The sequence below is a fragment of the Ambystoma mexicanum genome, chromosome 1p (assembly GCF_040938575.1).
Source record: "Ambystoma mexicanum isolate Mex_15411 chromosome 1p, UKY_AmexF1_1, whole genome shotgun sequence".
In the NCBI taxonomy this organism is placed as follows: Eukaryota; Metazoa; Chordata; class Amphibia; order Caudata; family Ambystomatidae; genus Ambystoma; species Ambystoma mexicanum.
The window spans coordinates 734,872,820-734,894,565 of record NC_090921.1 but is presented as its reverse complement, the minus strand read 5'-3'; the positions used below and the strand labels follow the sequence as shown (position 1 = coordinate 734,894,565).

Genomic DNA, 21,746 nt, shown 5'->3' with positions numbered 1-21,746 from the left:
GAGCCATCTGGAAATGGAAGCCTTCGAGAGAGCCTTCCCCTGATTAACAGGTCCAAAGTTCACAAAGAGTTGTGACGTCTTCCGAAAACACTTTGTGCGGTCCACGTAGAACTTCAGCGCTCTAGCCACATCCAGCGAGTGCAAAGTCCTCTCAGCCGGCGACGAAGGCGACGGGAAGAATACAGGCAACACCAAGGGTTCGTTGAGATGGAAGTCCGACGGTACCTTGGGCATGAAGGAGGGGTGCGTCCTGAGCACTACCCTCGTGTCGTGAAAAGTCAAGTACGGGGCCTTGCAGGAAAGGGCCTGGATCTCTCCCACCCGTCGTGCGGAGGTGATGGCCACAAGAAACGCTGTTTTCCACGACAGAAACTTCAACGGGGCCGAGTGCAGAGGCTCGAACGGAGGTCCCATGAGCTTGGTCAGCACCACGTTGAGCTCCCACGCCGGGGCCGGAGCCTTCACCGGCGGGAACGATCTGAACAGTCCCTTCATGAACTCTTTCACCAGACGATGAGACCACAAGGACGTCCGCCCCGTGGTTCTGGTGTATCGGGAGATCGCAGCAAGATGAATCTTGATGGACGCGTGTGCCAGTCCAGCTTTGGCCAGCGTCAGCAGGTACGGCAGTACTTGGGGAGCCGTAATCCGTAGAGGGTTAATCTTCTGTGCGTGGCACCAGACAGAGAACCTCTTCCATTTGTGTCCGTAGCATTTAAGAGTCGAGGACGCCCTGGCCTGTGCAAGAACCTCTCTGCAGTCGGCCGGTATGTCGTATCCTCCAAACTCTAGCGCTGCAGGAGCCAGGTCTGCAAGTTCAGCGATTTCGGGTCGTGGTGGAGGATGGCGCCTCCTTCCCTGGAGAGCAGATCCGCGTCCACCGGCAGCTTGATTGGCGGGGACGCTGACAAGTCCAGAAGGTCCGGGAACCATATCTGCCTCGGCCACGCAGGTGCGACGAGGATCATCCTGCACCGTAACCTCTTGAGCTGGTTGACGAGCCGGATTAGCAGTGGCAAAGGAGGGAACGCGTAGAGGAACAGGCCATCCCAGGGGAACGAGAAAGCATCGCCCATGCTCCTCGCCTGGGGAAACCTGCTGGCGAACCTCCGGCACTTGGAGTTCGTCGCCGTCGCGAACAGGTCGATCTGGGGTGTGCCCCACCGTCGGAAGAGGCGATCCACTAGATCCTGCCGTAGTTCCCACTCGTGGCACGAGCGCAGCTCCCTGCTGAGTGAGTCGGCGATGGTGTTTTTTATCCCTGCCAGATGAAACGGCACCAGAAACATCCCTTGGGCGACTGCCCAATGCCACAGGTCCTGCGCCTCCTTGGACAGTGCTGGGGACCTGGTTCCGCCCTGTTTCCTGATGTAAAACATGGTGGTGGTGTTGTCGGTGAAGATCCTCACCACCTTGCCCTTGAGGGACGGAAGGAAGGACCTGAGGGCCCAAAACACTGCACGGAGCTCCAGGACGTTGATATGTAGGGATTTCTCCGTCGGGAGCCAAAGGCCTCTTGCATGCAGATTTTCGGTGTGCGCTCCCCACCCTTCCAGGGAGGCATCCGTGGTCACTGTCTCCTGGTGGGCTGGGGTCTGGAAGTCCATGCCCGCCGTCAGATGCGCGCGGGTGCCCCACCACCGGATCGCTCGTCGGAAACTCTCGTCGAGTGTGATCCTTTCCTCGAAGCTGCCCGTCGTTTGGATCCAGCGCGCGTCCAGGAACTCCTGCAACGGGCGCATCCGGAGCCTGCACATGGGAATGAGATAGATGCAGGAAGACATCATTCCGAGGAGGGACTTGATGGACCTCACCTTGGCCGCGTCGGCCACCAACATCCGCTACACCTTGCCTAGGATCTTCCTGGTCCTCTCCTCCGACGGGGAGGCCAGAAGGGACACTGTGTTGAGCCTCGCTCCCAGAAACAGAGCGTCTTGCGCGGGCACCAGGTGGGATTTGGCGTAGTTCACGGAGAATCCCAAGTCCGTGAGAAGTTGGACGGTCCTTGCCCTGTGAACCACGGCGAGCTCCCTTGTCTTGGCTCGGACGAGCCAATCGTCCAGGTAGGGGAATTTTCGGTGCCCCTTTAGGATGGGAATATGGAAGTAGGCATCCTCCAAATCCAACGACGACAGGAAGTCTCCTTCCTCCAGCTGACCCAGGACGTGCTGGAGGGTGACCATCCGGAACTTTTGCGCCTGGATGAACTTGTTCAGACGTCGCAGGTCCAGGATGGGGCGCCATCCCCTCGTCTTCTTCTTCACGAGGAAGTATCTCGAGTAAACTCCGGAGCCCCGAAGCCTCTTTGGGACGAGTTCGATGGCGCCCTTCCTGAGCATCGCCTTTACCTCCAGGAGAAGTTGAGGGACGTGAAGTTCTTTCCTGGCCACGGGGGGGATGCGCGGACACTTTCTTTGAAACTCGGGCGCGTGGCCCCGGGCCAAGGCGTCCAGCACCCAACGGTCGGTGGAGATGGACTCCCACACGCTGACGAAGCTCGCCAGCTGGCCTCCCACCGGGGTGCTTCGGTGGGGGCCCGACCCCACGGCCGGTTCAATCCTGCTTCGACGAGGCTTTGCCGCCTTGACCTCCTTGGCGACGACGGCGGGGTCCGCCAGACTTGCCTCGTCCTCTGTAGGCCTCCTGAGACGACGAGCGGGCCGCTTGACGGTAGGAGGAGAAACCGCCGCCGGAACCTTTGGAGGCGCCCTTGCCTCCGCTGCTCCGAAAGGGCGTCCGTCGTTGTTGCAGAACTCCAAGGGCCCGGGCCGTCTCGGTGTCCGCTTTAATGGCCTGAAGGGAATCGTCCACTGTTTTCCCAAACAGGTTGTTCCCCATCGAAGGGCATGTCCAGGACTGACTCTGGTCTGAACGTCTTGACGGAAGTCCGTAGCCTTGAGCCATCCACGCCGCCTAAGGCAAACGGCGTTGCCCAACTGGCGGAACCCAGTGTCGGCGATGTCTGTCGCAACGGTAATGGCGTGGTCCGAAGCCACCTCACCTTCCTGCAGGATCTCCAGGGCCTCAGCCCTCTTGTCGTCCGGCAAGAAGTCCAGCAGGGGAGCCAGTTTGTACCAGAGCTCCCTGTCGTATAGCCAAGGCGTTGGCAGCTTTAATCGTCGTCGCTGCAGACGAGATGACTCTGCGTCCCATAGCGTCCAATTTCTTTCCCTCGCCGTCCGGTGGGGAAGTCGATGTGGAGGCCGCACCCCCCCCCCGCTTTTTTCCTGGTCGCCGCAGAGACGACAGAGTCCGGGGTAGGCTGCGCCCGGAGGCACAGGGGGGCCGTGTCCGGGACCCGGTACTTTTTCTCGTACCGGTCTCTTCTAGCTGGCGTCGTGGAAGGGTTCTTGAGGAGGATGAGGCCCTCATCCCAAATGTCGTCCCATAGAGGCACTGCGAGGACCGTCTTCCTCTTGGCCTCGCGCCGCTGATAAAGGAAACCTTCCTTCTTCTTCTCCTCAGGGCAGAGTTGGAAAAGCTTGGATGCCCTGGTGATCATGGAGTGGAACGATCCAATCTCGTCGGGAGGAGAAGCCCTGGTGGGAGGCGACGACGGTACATCCTCTTCGTATACCTCGTCGTCCGTACCCGTCGCTGCCGTGTCAGTCCCCGTATCATCCCCTCGGGTGGACGGGGAGGAGGGCTGGAAGGGGCGCGACGGCTGAAAAGGAGGAGGAGGGTGGATCCTTCTTTTCTTGGTAGGGGGAACCCCAGAAGGTCCCGGTTCTGGGTCCCCCGACGGGAGAGGTTCCGTCGGCAACGGTAGTCTCGTCCTTATCTCTGAGCATAAGGACTGTATAGCCAACAAAATGGCCGCCGAGCTGTCTCGCGGCGCTGGCAGAGGGGAATCCGACGGGCGATCAGGGGCCCCGTCGGTACCCTCGACGATGTCGTCGTCACCTGCGTCGGGATCCATCCCGACGGGCCGGTCTTCTTCCACGCCGAGGCCGTGGCTTAAGACCTCGACCAGCTCCTCCTCCGAGGTTGAGGCCGAATCTACGACGACGCCCTGCCCCCTCTTTTTCTTCCCCACGGGGGATTTCACGGGGGTCCTATCGATGGGCACAAAAGAGGACTCCCTCCGAGGTGGCAGGGAGACTCTGAGCCCCGAGGTCGCCACCACTGGTGTAGCCTCCACAGGCTGAGCCAGGGCCGCCGCGACAGTTTCGATAGAGGGCTTGGCCGGATGGATTAAGGCCTTCACCACCTTAGGTGCGCTCACCGCCTTATCCTTGACCAGTGCCTCGCTCCCCCTCCGCCTTCGAGCTCGACCGGGGCCTCTCCAGGAGCCTCGCCGGGTGCTCGGCCTTCCTCTTACCCGACCCAGAGCGTTGGCTCGTGGTTGATGGTGCCGGGGAGGGTGCGCCCAGCCTGGCGCCCGTAGAGCCCGACCGTTCGGCGCTCCCGGTGCCAGCGGACTCGCGGTGCTTGGCCTTATGTTGGACCCCCGTCGCCGGGGCGTCCTCAAAGGTCTTAGAAGACCGCTCGGATTTCTTCCTCTTCTTCTCGCCGGACGGGCTCTTCCCTTCCAGCCAGTTGGCGAGACGTTGATGGCGGTCCTTCATGGTCCGCTCCGACATGTTGCCGCAAAATGCACAGTCCTTCTCCACGTGCGTCTTGTCCTCATGTAGGCAGTAAAGGCAAAAAGAGTGTTCGTCCTCCTTGAAGACGTTCTGCAGCTGGCATCCAGGGCAGACCCTGAACAGCTTTCCGGGCATCGAGCTTCCCTTCTCCTGGGCCATGACCGGGCCTGAGAAACTTCTGGAGTCCTCCAAAAGCGTAGCTCGACGAGATCTTCACCCTTGAGGGGCGCAGACGAATCCGACACGGGTCCCCGTTGATCGGATGGAGAGTCGGTGGAGCTTGAGGCTCTTTTGACCGAAAAAACGAAGTTTTTGAGAAAAAACGTGAAAAAAATTAGCACTAACGCTCGAGAGCAATAGCACGAGGATCCCAACACATGAACGTGCGGTAAAAATCTGAAGATGGCTGCCAGAGGCGGTGCTTAGGTAGAGGGCAGTCATTGGCTGTGGTCAGTATGACGCAGAGACCAGTGATTGGTTATTACTACGAAAGACAGATCAGAAACGAAACTGATACTGGTTTTTTCTTTACCGAGGATTCCCAGCCTGACGACGGGGAATATTCATGAGCATGTGAATCCATGCCAGACCCCATGCTGGAGAACACACAAATATACTCCAAAAATACACTATTAAGTTTCTAAATCAGTAAGTACCCATTTTCTATTTCTATGTGTTTGTAACGCGCCGACAGCCCGCAGGCATCAGGGCGCGGAGACATCCTGGGAGGAAAAGTAGCATAGAAAGGGAAAGACCAAGATTGGCTCAAGAGGGACAGGTCTTATCATATGTATACCTAGAGGAAAGCCCCTGGTATATCAGGAAGTCATTGAAATAAGTGAGTTTTCAGTAGTTTCCTGAAATTACTGTAATTTCCTTCCAGTCTTAAATTCCCTGGGAGGCTGTTCCAAAACGTGGCTGCTCTAATCGGGAAGGCTCTGCCGCCCCCTGCTGCTCGTTTCACCATTGGGACAGCCAGGAGGCCTATGTCGGGTGATCTCAGGTTTCTCCTGGGTATGTTGAGTGAGAGTTTCTCTTTAAAGTATCTTGGCGCCTTGCCATGTAGGCATCTATGGACGATCGTCATGGCCTTTTGGGATGTCCTACAGACACAACCTACACCCTCAGGTGACTTCAATAGTTAGGGTGCTGGGGACATTAATATATCACTGTTGCGTTTAGAATAGTTTAGGAATTGGTCAAAGGAAAAGGTTATTTACAACATACAAGAAATGACAAATATTCTTAAGCAGGCAATTACTTCCAGATCCCCCAATAAGAGTCATTCAGTGAAACAGGCTAAGCCAAAGTCAATGGGCAAAGGTCTATGTGAGCAGAAGCACTTCCTTGCAGGTAAGTAAGAAGTATTTGCACAATGTTTTAGAAGTCTTTGAAGAAAAAGAAGAATCAATGTAGGGCCACAAGCCATTAGACTTGAGGTGTAGACTATGCAAGCAATTCTACAACAAGAGGTAAGTTCTCTCAGACTTTACAGTATCTTTGTATTGAAGAAAAAGTGCAGCAGAGGACTTCTGTTCCTGTGCAGCGCTGCAGATCTCGCTGTTCCTGGGCCTCCCTGGCTATTCAGTTTCCAGCAGCAACTCTGGAAATTCAACTAGATCAGAGAGAATGTCCAGGTGGCTTACTTTGGAGTTGATTGGTCTGACCAACTCAAAGGGAGAAGTCATCCTTGCAGGAGCTTCTCTGTCGATACGAATTTGGAGTTTCAGCACAGCAGCAGGGCTTTACAGGGAAAACCAATGGTCCAGGGGTTGCAGCAAACGTCCTCTTCAAGTTCTTCTTCGGTTACTTTGTTCCAGTGGTCGACTGCCTTCCAAGCCAAACGCCTCGCCTTTTATTCAGGTTTCTCCCATTCAGTCCAGCTTAGCTGTCATTCACACAGCAGGGTGGCTTGTCCTTGCCATTGTAATGTAAGACTTATAGTGGGAGATTTAATCATCTGTATTTGTCTATAATTCCTTAGTTTTTCCCTGCTTATTTTGGGTGGTTCCCATGTGTTTTGATCATGTATTAGGTTTGTGTTGTTTGTAAGTTCTTGGTTTTTGTGTAGCGCTCGGGGGCCTGTGGGCGTGCAGCGCTTTACAAGAATTTGAAATAAATAAATACTTATTTTTCTTGCATTAGAGCACTCAACTGTTTAACATTGGTATCTAATTCACATGCATCAGTATTCTCCCATTTGGTGAATGTATATGTTAAATATAGTTTTGATTAACAATACCCGTCTGATTTTGATATGCTTAGTATGCAACGAAAGACCTAATGAATAACTTTTTATACTACTGTAACTTGAATTACCAAGTGTTGTTCTGTGTGGACTCCTTGTATTCCAAGACCACTCGCACTTTTCCTGAGACTAAGCCTTGACTGCTCACTCACCTACCTTGATTGGGGTTAGGCTATCTTCTCAGTGTCTTACCTGTTTACCATAGGGTAGCCCTTCCTCCCAGGGCCGATTTTGGAAATCCATCTTAAGACAAGTGTTCAAATATTTATTTTGTGCTTGAAGTAGAACCCCCCCCCCGCACCCTCTCTCCACCAACCACTGACCTTGGTCCACATCTGCATCTGCATCTGCGGCTACTTGAAGCCTGGCATCTCCACTTAATTGCAGCTGGATGGGGATCCCTGTCTGGGTCGCCCGTCGAGAAACACATGGAAGATTCCGACTCTTTTTAGAGGGCGAAGGTTTCACTTTATGCAGAAAGGAGAGACAAAACAAAACAGTTGCACATGTGAAATCCTTCATTTAATGTGTATGGACTTTTCCAGGACTGGCCTATAACACCAAAACACAGTCCCTCCCTTGCATCGACAAGAGGCTTTTAGAAATAGAGCCTTAAGGTGATACAGGAAAGCATGCAGACTTGAAACAAACAGATGTGTACTGTTTCTGATCAAGCAATAAGATTCATGCAGGGTGGACATTGCTGGTTAAGGTGTGTGTTTGGAAACATTAAGCCTGAATAGTTTAATTCAATGCTTCGGTTAAAATGGGACAGCAAATAAATCCCTAGTGGTCAAGTGGCCGCTAGGGAGGGAGAAGCGTGCCACACAAAAAGGTTGAGGATAGGTTCGATGCACAGGAGTAGATACCCCTTCTCCCTGGCAGCAGCACGTGGTGTGAGGAAGGCTGGCAAGTGGCTGAATGACGGGGGTCAAGAGCCAATGAAAGGTGAAGGCGCCCCCCGCACCCAAAAGTGGCAAGGAGGAGAAGGGAGATGCAAAGAGCAACCGTGTGAGGGGCGGCCTTCAGCGGGTGGCTGTACACAACATGCCTCATGGGAGAAAATGCCAGACCTAAAATCCCCAAAATGTTGTTCCTTGCTATCAAAGTTTTAACGTTTGCCTATACCATAGGGGGAAAACAACTTCAGTTATCTTTTCATAAGCATTTTTCATACTTAGCCAGCCCTCGATTTTGTCAACGCTAATAACTACCTGACAAAATAAGTGACATCTGAGATGAAGCCTGCAGATCCATTACTCCAGTCAATTTTGTCAACGCTAATAACTACCTGACAAAATAAGTGACATCTGAGATGAAGCCTGCAGATCCATTACTCCAGTCAATGTGCAAGTCAAATGTTGCCATTTCTTTTATGTGCTAGCAATAGCGTTCTGATATTCTTGTTACACCACCACAACTTACACAGCAGTACATGGTGATGCTGTCCACTGCACCTCCATAGAACATGTTTGCGTCAAACCCACACTACATTTACCACTGACAGCTAGCACTACTAGTGCCATGGGTACTATTTGTAACACTCCTGATTCTGATAGCACAATAACTACTACTAGAAATTGTAGCTTAACTGCTCTATGGATACCACTAGTAAACCAAGCACTAGGACTAGAATGTGTGCTTCCCCTGCAATTGCCAACAACCTTATTATTAAAGAATGCATATATGAACACTTTGCTACTAGTACAACCACTGATACTACTAGTAGTATCACCAGTAGCAGAAATACTTGCAACAGGAAGAACATTATTGCCATTACTAGTATTGGCATTGCCAGTGTTTGTAAAACAGTCTGCCGTTGCTTATATTGTGTAGAGCGGCAGATCTCCAACCCACCATAAGAACCCAAAGGTTAATCAAAAAAATCCCCTTTTGATGGACTATTTTGCCATTTTTGAAAAGTGACTCAACAAAACACCATGACCTAGTATAAGCCACTTGGGTCTTTAAAGAATTGTACAAATGTACATAAAAACCTATTCATAACTTAACATAAAAGATGTAGCTCAATGGAATACAGAAGTACATATTAGTAAAATTATTTAAGTTGTGCACATTATCCTCAAAGGTCATGTTAGGGAGATGTTAGGCAAGATTGTATGCAGTACCCTTTGGGTGCACTACAACCACCCTGACCTCCTGGCAATAGGAAACCAACCTTCGGTATAAGTCTGTACTACACAGGTTGGTAGCATGTTCAGCAGCCAGGCTCATCTCAAGAGGGGTCAATGCGAGCAGCAGGGGAGTTGCAGAGATGCACAGTGACAAGTATTCAAATAAACTCTTACACACAAGGTTTCTTGATTAAACAATTATTAATTTAACAGCCAGTTGAGTAAGCCTTCTTCAGAAGGGGCAATATAATAGTAAAACACAAATATACTCCAAAATACACACTCTTATTCTCTAAATCAGTAAATACCCATTTGGGATGGCACACATACACTTCCTACACCGGCAGGTGGATTAAATAGCTAAGACACTGTGGACATTAATATATCACTGTTGCATTTAGAGCAATACTGGAGTACTTCAAAGAAAAAGGTTATTAGAACTCAATAAGAGATCACACAAATATTCTGAAGCAGGCAAGTACTTTTGGCAACCCCCCAATGCAAAGTAAGTTAACTCCTTCCTGGAAGGAAGATCAAACACCAAGTCAGAGGGAAGAAGAGTCATTCATGGAGCCAGGCCAAAGTCAATTGGACAAAAGTCTAGGTGAGGTGAGGCACTTCTTACAGGTAGGTAAATGTCTTGCACAATGTTTTAGAAATCTTTGTAGAAAAGAAGAAATTAACGTAGGGCCACAAGCTGATTAGGCTTGCGAGGTAAAGAAGCTGTTAGCAACTCGACAGAAGCAACCAAGACAAGTCTCCACTGAGAACAAGTGAGGCTACACAATACGAGGTAAGTTCTCTTAGACAGTACAGTACCTTTGGTTACAAGAAATGGTTCCAGCTGGCTTCTGTTCCTGAGCAGCTCTGCAGATCCTGTGTTCCTGGGCTCAGTCGTGGAGGACAAGAGGGAGGACGTCTGGCGGACTCCTGCACTGCAACAGGCCGGTCGTCTACAGAAAAGGAACAACTTCTATTCAGTGGCACTTTGCGGTTTCAGCTCCTCGGGGCTCAGCAAATAGCATCACTGTGGACTCTTGGCTGTTAAGATGGGCTTTCCTTGCGTCTGGGGTCTCGCACTCTGTTGCAGTGGCTCAGGCTCGGTCAGTCCTGCTTCCTGGGAGTCCGAAAGATCTTCCTGGAGCTCTTGGCCAACTTAAAAGCAACTGTCATGATGCCTACTCCCGGGAAGCCAGTTCAGGCCCAGCGTCCCCGAAAGCAGACATGTCCCCAGGGAGGGACCCAGCAACCCCTTATAGGGGCTCTTTGGACATTGTCCTGGCGCCTTTGGTGCCAGGCTCATAGAAGGCATCAGTCCTGGCACCATAGGCACCAGGCTCATTATGGGAGTGCTTGGATGGACTTACCTGAATCAGACCATGCTGCCGGATCCAGACCTCCTTGAGGTCTGAAAGGGACTATTTTACCTATGGGACTATCTTACCACTCGGGCGTGGCTGAGGAAGAATACTTACCTGGAACTACTTTGGGGGCTATTTAAACCACGCCCAGACAGCAGCTCACGCTTCGCGTTGTTCTGCATCTAGCAGCTGGACGCTCACCGTGTCTGCTCCTGCATCCTGGCTCCAGCCACGCCCGCCTGCAATCTGGAACACCTGAAAAGGAAGGAAAGGAGAGAAAGGTGAATAATTGAACTTTACCTACCTCCATCCGGAGTCCGGAACCATCACTCCGACGATCCTGAGAAAAGAAATTATTTTTAGAAGCGCATCGCTCGCTGCAGCGCTGCGTTCCACTCACCTTCACGAGGCGCCCTCGGGCTCTTCAGCGACCATTGGCACCATCCACCGCCTTTCAGCGCCTAAGGAGAAAAAGACAAAACAAAGGTGAGCGAAGGAACAGATTGAGAAAGGCCGGATTCTTCCACCTTAAGACTTACCTGATTATTGTTGGGACAATCTTTCCTCACCTGGGGTCGGCGGCGCTTCTTTGGCACTTCCGTACCCCGGCCCCTAAGGGGAAAAAGACACACGCATTAGTGGGTGAAAGCAAGATCACTAAGGGAACCATCCATCAAAAAGACTCACCAGAGTTTACCTTTGGCAAATCCATTCCTCTACGCGGATTCTTCATCCTGCATCTGAAATAGAGAAAAGGGAAACGGACAATTAAGGCTTGAACTTTTGCAACTGAATACTTACGGCCTCATATCGGAAAAGTCAAGCGGAGTTGAATACTCACAAAACCCGAGATCCAGTGAAGTAACTGGAAATCAACGCGCCCCTGCATCGGAAGCAGGATGGAGAGCTCGTCCTTTCAGACGAAAAGGTGAGACTCTACGGGGAATCACGGAGGGGGTTTGAGGAGTGTGAGAGGGGGAAGGGGGGGAATCCGACACATTATCCAGCAGACAGTTAATCCCCTTTTCCATCTACAGAAGGATTCTTCTACGGGCCAGACAGGTGAGGTTTGGGGGTCTGGTCCAGTGCGTCTTCCGAGTCCTGCGCATCACCTTAGAAGAGGTCATAGCAGTCCAGAACAGGTCGGCGCCTCCGTGGGAATCAGGTGAGCGTAACAGCAACGCACACAATCTCATGTTCCTCTCCCTGGCTCTTCGGTTCCAGCAGCAAATGCAGTGGAAATACAACCAGCTTCGAGAAGATGTCCAGATGGGCTTACTTTGGAGTTGACTGGTCCCACCAACTCAAGGGGAGAAGTAGTCCTTCTCTAGTCGAGGCGAATTTGGAGCTTCAGCACAGCAGCAGCGCTTCACCGGGCAAACCAAGGGTCCAGTAGTTGCAGCAGGCATCTCTTCCAAGTTCTTCGGATACCTTCGTCCAATGGTCAACTCTGCCTTCCAAGCCAAAAAGCCTCGCCTTTTATGCAGGTTTCTCCCATTAATTCCAGCCTGGCTGCCAGTCAAACAGAAGGGTGGCTGTCTTTGCCAGACAGTCAGCTGGCAAAGCACCATTGGGTGCATTCCTGTAACCAAGGGGATTTAGCACAGGGAGTTTCAGGCGCCTCCCTCACTTCCTGCCTCCACCAGACATACTGGCAAAGGCGGGCTTCACTGGTGAATCCTGCCAAAGACAGAACAAACAAAAGGACCAAACCTGGTTTGGCGTGCATAGTAAATCTCAAGAAGGATCTTTCTGACAGCAAATGGTGAAAAAAGAAGACCAGGGCCATTTTGACAAAATGAGCACGCATAGGTGCCTTACTGCAGCTGCGAATGCAGCCTGCGGTAAAAACAATGGTAGTAAAAAGTAAACCACTGCCACCAGCCATTAATTGTAGAAAGAGTAACAAAAACATTACCTGAGAAACTAGACAAAGGGCATACTAAGTAACCCCTCCTGCACCCTATGGTAAGATGGTGTGTACTGGGTCTAGAAAGTTATAAACAGTAAAGTCAATTTCACTTCATTGCTCTTGGAAACAGTAGGTTCACCAAGAGAATGTATTTAAACCTTTGGGAAATCTAAGAGACTTCCCTGTGTCACTGCACTGAAGGTGCTATGTGTCACAATGCAAAGATGATGCCTATGTAGTTTGTCAGACTCCAAAGTCAAAAAGAAACAGAATAAATCACAAGAAATGCAGGAGAGATAAAAAGTCCTAAAGTCCAGCAAAAAGTGCTGCGGGTCTCGAAGGTAGAGAGGAATTAGCACATTTCTGAGAATTCTCCCTAACACGTTTCCCTAGTTTGAATCTGGAAATGCACTGCTTCTTTTAAGAGCATGTCGTTAAATTGAAGTTGGTTGTCCACCGGTGAGTCTGCCACTGGCGGGTCGAAATGATTAGGAGAGTTTAAGATGTAAACCTCTTCTTCATACTCATCATACCAATGATCTTATCTTGCTCCTAGGAGTCTGTATTGGGATCAGAAATCATATTGGACTGGGTCTTGCTGAGGGGCAACTAGAAGGGTGTCTGGATGTGGCCTTTTAGCTGGGGGTTGTGAAGACGTGGCACCAATAGTTGGTGGCGTGTTCTGTAAGCTTTCCATAGCCTGGGGATTTTTCTCAAAAAAGTTTGCCACGAAGGACATTCGTCTCATCACTCTATCAATGTCTTCAGAGGGCCATCGAGAAGAACGTGGAATAGTTTTAGGAGTCTGAGGAATTTCTGGAATAGGTTGCCCTTTGTTTTTCATAGCTGCTGCTATGGTACCCTCCCCTTGTGAAACACACTCATTCTCCTTATGTGATGCACTCACTTTCTCCCTATGGGAATGGTGACTCTTTGAAGAGTGTTTTTTCGAAGTTCTCCTTTTAAGGAGAGTCTCTGGGACATGTTTTTGCACCAGATGGGATAATTTCTAAGTCTGGGTGTTTTTTGCCGATTGACGCTAATGAGGATGATCTCATTTCAGCCGACGCTCTGCTTTCAGCTGCTGTATTGCACACGGCTTCCACGTCACCTTTGTCTTGCGGCTTTGGGGGCCTGCATTTCGGGGAACGTGACCTTGAATGCACAGAAGACGGGGAACTAGTGAACCTACCCTTCGATGCCGTGTTCGGCCGTCTAGACTATGTGATCGTCGACTTTTGCCCATGGGGTATGTGTTTTGTGTGGGCTTTCTTGTGAGTACTACTGCTGCCGGGTGTCGTCCCTGTAACAGCGCCGGCGGCCTGTCTGATGGGGTTTGGGGCTAGCACATGGGAATCGATTGGTTCCTATTGCCGTTGTTAGGGAAAATCTCAGAAATGTGCTCATTCCTCTCTTCCTTATAGACACCCAGCACCTTTGCTGGATTTTGAGGACTTGAATTTTTTACCTGGTGAGAATGAGACCCTTTTCCCCCACTCTTTCATGTACTTTTTCTATGATATGAACATTGTTTCTTTTGGGTGTGGAGTCTGACAAACTCCATAGGCATCATCTTTTTTACATCGTGGCACACAGCACATTCAGTGCAGTGGCACAGGGAAGTCTTTCAGATTTCCCAAAGGTTTAAATACCTTTCTCTTGGATAACTACTGTTTCCAAGAACAGTAAAGTGAAATAGACTTTACTTACCTTTGTAACTTTCTAGACCCAACACACACTGTCTTACAATAGGCTGCTGCACAGGTTACTTAGTATCCCCTTTGTATAGTTTATCATGGAACATTTTTATGTTACCCTTTCCTCGATAAATGGCTGGTGGCAGTTTATGTACATTGGTGTGCTTTTACCGTGGGCTGCGTTTGCATGGCCCAGTCTTTTTTGGCCATTTACTCTGTGTGCCAAACCAGGTTTGGTCTCTTAGTTTTGTCTTTGCCGGGATTCACGCGTGAAGCCCGCCTCTGGCTCCAGTATGTCTGGCGGGGGCAGGAAGTGAGGGAGGTGCCCGAAATTCCCTGTGCTTAGTCTCCTAGGAGACCCAAATGCACTCTGTCCGGCAAGGGCATCCACCCTGCTGTTTGACTGACAGTCTGCAAATGAATGGGAGAAACCTGCATAAAAAGGCAAGGCTTTTTGGCTTGGAAGGCAGAGTCTACCACTGGACGAAGGAATCTGAAGAACTTGGAAGAGACACCTGCTGCAACTCCTGAACCATTGGTTTGCCCGGTGAATCCCTGCTACTGTGCTGAAGCTCCGAATTCACCTCGACTAGAGAAGGCCTCTAACGACGACTTGACCCCTTGAGTTGGCGGGACCAATCAACTCCAAAGTAACCTTGTATGGACATCCGCTCGAAGCTGGTTGTATTGCCACTTCTGCTGCTACTGGAACCGAAGAGCCAGGGAGAGAAACACCAGATTTTGTGCGTTGCTTTTAAGTTGGCCAAGAGCTGCCGGAAGAGCCTCCAGACTCAGGAATCCCCAGGAAGCAGGACTGACAGAGCCTGAGCCACCTCAACAGAGTGCTGGACCCCAGATGCAAGGAAGGCCCATCTCGATAGCCAAGTTTCCACAATGGTGCTATTTGCTGAGACGCGAGGACCTGAAACCACGAAGTGCCACTGAATAGAAGTTGGTCCTTCAACCGTCCGGTTGTGTTGCAGGAGTCCCCAGAAGTCCTCCCTCTTGTCCCCACGACAGAGGACCAGGAACAACAGGATCTGCAGAGCGACACAGGAACAGAAGCCAGCTGGAACCATTTCTTCTAACCAAAGGTACTGTACAGTCTAAAAGAACTTAGCTCTTGTTGTGGTAGCCTTACTTGATCTCAGTTGAGACTTGTCTTGGTTGCTTCTTTAGAGTTGCTAACAGCTTCTTTACCTCACAAGTCTCATCAGCTTGAGGTCCTAAAGTTGATTTCTTCTTTTCTACAAAGATTTCTAAAACATTGTGCAAGACTTACCCACCTGTAAGAAGTGCCCCAGGTCACCTAGACTTTTGTCCAATTGACTTTGGCCTGGCCTGCTCCCTGAATGACTCTTCTTCCCTATGATTTGGTGTTTGGTCTTCATTCCAGGAAGGGGTTAACTTACTTTGCATTGCGGGTTGCCAAAAGTACTTACCTGCTTCAGAAGGTTTGTGTGATCTCTTGTTGTGTTTTGATAACTTTTTTGCTTCATTACTCGTAGTTATTGCTCTAAATGCAACAGCGATATATTAGTGTCCTAGCTATTTAAGTCACCTGAGGGTGTAGGACGTGTCTGTGTGCCATCCTAAATGGGCATTTACTGATTTAGAGAAACTAAGAATATGTATTTTGGAGTGTATTTGTGTCTTGTTATTATATTGCCTCATCTGAAGAAGGCTTACTCAATACTTGTCACTGTGATTCCCTGTGTAACTCCCCTACTGCTCACATTTACCCCTCTTGAAATAAGTCTGGATGCTCATCACGTTACCAACCTGTGTAGTACAGACTTGTACCAAAGGTTCGGTTCCTACTGCCAGGAGGTCAAGGTTGTTTTAGTCTACCCAAAGGGTACTGCTCCAAATCTTGCCTAACAGCCTCATCGTCTGAAAAGACAAGGACGTCGCTGGATGCACCCTCCACATCGATGGCGGCCTCGACCTGCATGGCGTGGTGTGCCCAACGTTTGGTCTTTCGGTCCTTGAGGGTCTTTGGTTTGAAGAGCTGGCAAGCCCTATAGTGGCCAATGCCGTGGTCCCTCGGAAGACAGGTTGCACACTCAGTGCTTGTCCCGCCAGGGAAATTATTTGTTGCAACTGGGGCAAAACGTAAAGGGTGTATTTTCCATAATTGGATGGAAAGGCAGCTAGGCAAAAATTGAGAGGGAAAGGGGAGATATGCATTAAGAGAAGTACTATCAAAATTAGCAAACAATGTAAAACGAATACAATAATTCTGGTAAGTAAACCACAGTGTAACATACTACTAGAATGGCAGTATGCAATTCAAGTTAAGTAAAAAACACTTTGTAGAAAACTTTGTAGTTACTTTTTAGAATAGTAGACACAATTCAAAGGTAACCGTTTCAGGAATAACGCAGTTACACTATCAAGACTTACACATGTAAGAGTTCCTCCACAGAGGCCTTATGCTTTAGCAGTCCTTCCCTAATCTAGACATGAGTGTTCTAAGAGGCAGAAGGGGACACTGGTGGTCCAGTGGCCAGCTGTAGGCAGAAAAGGATAAAGTACAAACTGTTGGAAGGCAGAGTTCCAGAGGATATAGTCTATAAAAAGTAAGTGCAATACTTCGTAGTTGGTAAAAGGGTTCAGGGGGCTTTGTCGAAAGGCTCCCTGAATGCGTTTCATCATTAGGCCTGGGCGAATTCCCAACCACATGAAATACCACCCTAGATTCACAGGAGCGACAGAACAACCAGTATTACCTTGAGTCTCACAGTACCTCAGTACTGAAGATGCAGGCGGACGCCCTCACGATGCAGCAGCTACAGGACCCGGTCACTGGATTCTTGATCTCCAGATGAAAGAAAGGGCACTGGAAGGGATTTTGAAGCTGCTGTCAAGTCGAAATGCTTTAGGCAAAGGATTCTTCGTTGCTTCTCGCAGCTCTGTGGATTTGGTGTCCTTTTTAAAAAAGGTACCAGATGAACTGTTCTCGTCTGAATGATTTGTCTCGCTGTCTCGGTCCAGCACTCTGGTGAGGGCACTTCAAGAAGCGGAATCTTGCTTCTGGAGGTCCAGCAGGAGTTCACCAAATTATCAGGAACATTGGTTCTTCGGAGGACTATGCGCAGCACTTGAGCCCGAGGTCTCGTGGCATTGGGGGTTTGCAGCCCAGGAAGGTCACAGCTCGTCTTGGGATGGCTCAAAATGCAGGTCTTCTTAAGAGACTGATTGGTCCCACCCTTCCAAAGGAAGGAGACATCCTCTTTGGGTCTCCTCTGTGACATAGAAGAAAGGGTCAGCACAGCAGAAGTCACTCGGCAGGCAACTCCGGTCGCACCGCCCGACATAACCACGAGGTCAGAGGCGAGCACTCTTTCGCGGCGATATTGACAAGGGAATGTTTGCTCTGATTTTTGAAAGCCTGTTCTGGTATAGATATACAAGTTCATGCCCACGCGACATGACCCATAAAATGAAGCACTGGACACAAAATAAATCATAAGTAAGACGATAGCCTATCGCCAGCCATACCAAGGGACTCACAGATATTTCTGAATGCTTTCGGTTATTCCGGAACGCACGACTCAAGGCGTCCGCCCAGAAGCAAGTTACAAGCATCTTTAAGCTGTCTTGTCCAGACGGACCAACATATTTTGGGATTAGAAAATCAGGGTAAGATTAGTGATATACCCTCTCCTGTAAATCTTAAAGATTAGCACGAGTAGTACAGACACAAAAGCTTATACGTGTGTCTCTTCCCAATCACCCTGTACCCTGCTTTCTTCCATCTGCAGGTGGGGTACCTTAACTACGAAAGTAGATGCTGCAAGTAACTGTGAAACAGCTCACTAAACAGTGCTGGATATTTGGCCCTGAAGAAAGTGGAACACTCTTATTACACCACTGAAACCGGTAGGCTTCATCTGACTTGGGAGAATGAATAACCAGCAACATAGTAAAAGGTAGCAAATATATTCTCTTATGAGCGACAGAAGAGTATGAAATGCACTCTGCAAACACTATAAAAAGAGTCTAAACAATTGAGATTCTGGCACAGTGTGAGGGGTAAAACACAAGACATCTCGGTCCTTTCTTACTGTGATTTCATAGTAAACTCAGAGATTGGTAACAATTTTAGCAGACTTCTCAAAAATCTGCTTTGCATAGAAAATGAATAAAATTTAAACTATTACACTTGTAAAGCAGACAACACATGTTGCAGTCAGTTTGACATGTGCCTCTTAAATACATTTTAGCAATTGTATTAGACAAGTGACAGGGCAAGCTTCTTGATCTACCCCCTCACCCTAGATAAGCTGACCATCAGCACTACCTAGAGGTAGAAAATACACAAGGGTTTAGTTTAGTAGGAGGGCAAGATAGGCAGGTTTCATGTCCTGGAGGACAGCCACCCTGCTGTGTGATTGACAGCCTAGGGCTCTGAATGTATGGGAAATGGCACAATAAAGGAGGATTTTTTAGGACTAAGAACAGTCGATGATTGGAGGACAACATCCGAAGCAGAAGACAAGAGAACACACCAGCAGCACCCTCCTGGACCGTTAAGTGCCCAGTGAAGCCCTGCAGCTGTGCTGACCCTGTTTTCGAATCGACAGGGAAGAAAGACCCGTGAAGTACGACTTCCTCACTTAGGCTGGTGGTACCAACTAGTCTCGAGACAAACTATTTTGGCGCAACCCCTGACTTGCTGCGACTTTCCAAGGCTGTAGAAGCCCAATACCCGGGGTACCTTGACCACTTGTGAGTGCATTGTCTTCCGAAGTCCGAATCCGGCCAGATCTTAGTGGGCATCCAGAGGACCCTACAGAAGCAAGGAATCTGCATCCAGAGTCCAGGACCGAGGGATCAACAAAATCCTAACCAGAGCTTTTTGTTCTTCTTTATGCTGAGAAAAAGGCGCCGAAACCACAAAGAGCAGCTGAATCGCCAAAAATCTATTGCTGCTGAGTCCCTCTCTCTCTCGAGTGCTGCCGCAGGAACCAGCCAGACGTCCTGCGATTTGTCACCACGACCAAGGACCATAAACAAGGCTCTACTGCATTGCATCATGAAGGCAACGACCTGGAACAGCTTCATTTCAAAAGTTACTGTGGGGCTTGGGGTACTTTAAACTTTTGCCATTTGGGGTGCTTCCTATCTTTGGGAGTGCGATTTAACCCTACACTAAGTTGAACTCAACTTATCTGCATTGGCCTTACAGCTTGTGCTTTCTAAAGGTGACTCCTCTTGAGTTGCTGCCATTTCTCTTTTGAACACTTGACTATTTAAGAACATATTTCTAAGAAGACCATCAGAACTTTGACTTTGGCTGTCCTGGCTCCCTAAACGCCTCCTTCTGAACCTATTGGCGTTGGCAGTGCGTGTTGTCTCACAGGCTTTAAATGTTGAACACTGTAATGCTGGGATAAGAGACTGCCTGTATCCCTTTGGGAGAATCTAACTGTTCTTATAACCAATCAGTCTGTTCTGATCTAACCCCAAACCTTTCCTTCCTTGAAAACTCAATATTGCAAAGGGGATACTATATAAATGCTCTACTGACCTCAAATGACATCACCTCTGGGTGCTGGAACACGTGTAACACATGAATGAATTACTCACCTGCTTTATTTTTCACTTTTTGAGTTTAATCCTAATTTGGGATTCGTGTTACAGCTAATTACTGCTATTTAAAGAATGCTTTAAATATCGGTGTATAGATAATGTATTATATAACTAAGCATGTAAGTGTTTAATTGGATACTTGCATTTACTGATTTCATTGTACACCTCTAAAGCTCACATTACCCCCTCTTAGGATAAGCCTGGCTGCTCAGTCACACTAACAACTTGTGTAGTACAGGCCTATATTAAAAGGTGGGTTACCCGATACCAAGAGATAAGTATTGTGAAGTCCGACACCAGTTGGACTGCACTAATGCTTGCTTAACAGGTAGGACGCGTCCACTGCCACCAGCCATTCAGGTATACCCGTCACTAACAGAAATGTTACACAAGCAGTGAGAAAGGGGATACAGTGTGGCCCCTCAGCACTCCACATAAGGTGGGTTGTGCCGATCTCACAATATAAAATGTAGAAAGGTTGAAAAGCATCCCTCTGCCCATCGCAACATGAGTTCAAACAAGGAAAATAAAAGAAAATACAAAGGAAAGAATACAAAGGAAAGCCCAAGGGGCTCCCAGCCAGACTGCACAGAGTGCGTTGTGTGGAGCAAAAGATGCCAATAAAGTTGAAGGAAAGTATGACTCCAAAAATAAAGTATGAAGAGACACAAAAATTACTCCCATAGCAAGAGTAAAATAAGGGGAGAGTGGGGGGAAGTTCCCACTCACACAGGAACATAGAAAATAAATCCTAAGTTTAGCAAAAAGTGCTGGGGTTCTCACAGGTGAAGGTGATTGTCAGTTTTCATTTTATGACAAAACAGTAGATCCAAATATGGTCTATGTGTAGCCTTAATGAGCTTCAGAGCTGCGATTTTCTGAGGTACCAGTGAATAAACAGTAAGCCTGGCATGCAATATGTATTTATTTTGCATTTTAATTACGGACTCATTTGCCCTGAACGCCTCACCCACCATTTTCTTTGTAATTCAGGTTGAAGCATTGTCCTTGGTATTGCAACCCATAAATCATACATTTGTGCCAATTCAACCTTGATAATAGCTCGTCGAACGCCCAGCAAATTTATTTCAGATTTGCAATTTTAATTATGAAATGATGCGATGTTATCACTAAGGCATTTCTCTAATTAATAAACGTTCAAAGGGTCCACACATGGAAAAACACGCTCTCAATGTTCATACATATTGATGAAATTCCATGATAGAAAACCATTCTCCCAAAGTTGTTGCCCTCGAAGCTCTACATTTAAATTCTTTGCAGCCCCCCCCCCCCCTTCCTTCAGATTCCCATGCAACGGTACAATGAATGAAAATGTGCATAGAGTAATGCTCTGTCATGATCATAGGCAAAGTAAAAATAGTTTCAAATGCACAGACATTTGGGATTTTTGCAACAGTTGGTATAAAGAGAGGAACGAGAGAAAGTAGTGAAACAATCAATGATATTTGTCTATTTCAGTCATTGACAAATTTTGAAGATAAAGTCGATAAAGGAGGGCTCTGAAATATGTATCTGACAAATAATCGCTGATAGGGTAACATTTCAGATTACATAACTGACTGCAGCCCACAATACCCTGCATATAACTAGTTTCTTTTCGTCATTCCATCTTAAATCGTCATATGGAACAGTTTTCTTAATGTCCTGCACCTTTCTACTCTTGCTCCACGATAGGTGACAGGATATAAGATTTGGGGTGTTGCAGAGGTGTACATGCTGTAATGCTCTGCCTAGACTTCCAACACCAGGCATAATTAATCTTAATACGTAAATCAGAGGAAAATATTAATGATTGAGAACTACATTTACAGGTTGTCGGCAGAAGACCGCGTCCTTCAGTCCGGACTCTAGGGCCATCCTGAATATACAATAAAGGCTCTCAAATACATTCACTTGAACGGACCAGAAAGTGCTGCAGCCAAATGGGTCTTGGAAAAAAATACTGGACAAGGATACAATAATGAATTCCTCACATGTACAGATTAATCCATGTGTTTTAGCACCACCAAATATAAAACATCAACAAAGTTTAAGAACAAATAACTTACGAGGAATTTTCTTGAACACATTGTTGCACATAAATTTCTGGAACCTTTCTGCATAGAACCCAGGCCTGTGAACAGATACAGTGTCCTATAGAAATAAAGAAGGAAAGAAAAATATGGAGTCACAAGTTTTCAAATTCAAC

General features: G+C 48.4%; 1 protein-coding gene across 2 annotated transcripts in view; it reads right to left on the bottom strand.

The window, feature by feature from the left end:
• Window positions 1-21,746, bottom strand: part of PIP5K1A (phosphatidylinositol-4-phosphate 5-kinase type 1 alpha) — a 750,147-nt gene that overhangs the window by 70,932 nt on the left and 657,469 nt on the right. For both annotated transcript variants that reach the window (XM_069650241.1, XM_069650243.1), the window contains exons 11-12: window positions 21,607-21,691; window positions 7,158-7,301 (exon numbers count right to left, since the gene is read on the bottom strand). In XM_069650241.1, coding sequence (XP_069506342.1) covers window positions 7,158-7,301; window positions 21,607-21,691 — 229 coding nt within the window. The remainder of the gene's footprint in view (window positions 1-7,157; window positions 7,302-21,606; window positions 21,692-21,746) is intronic.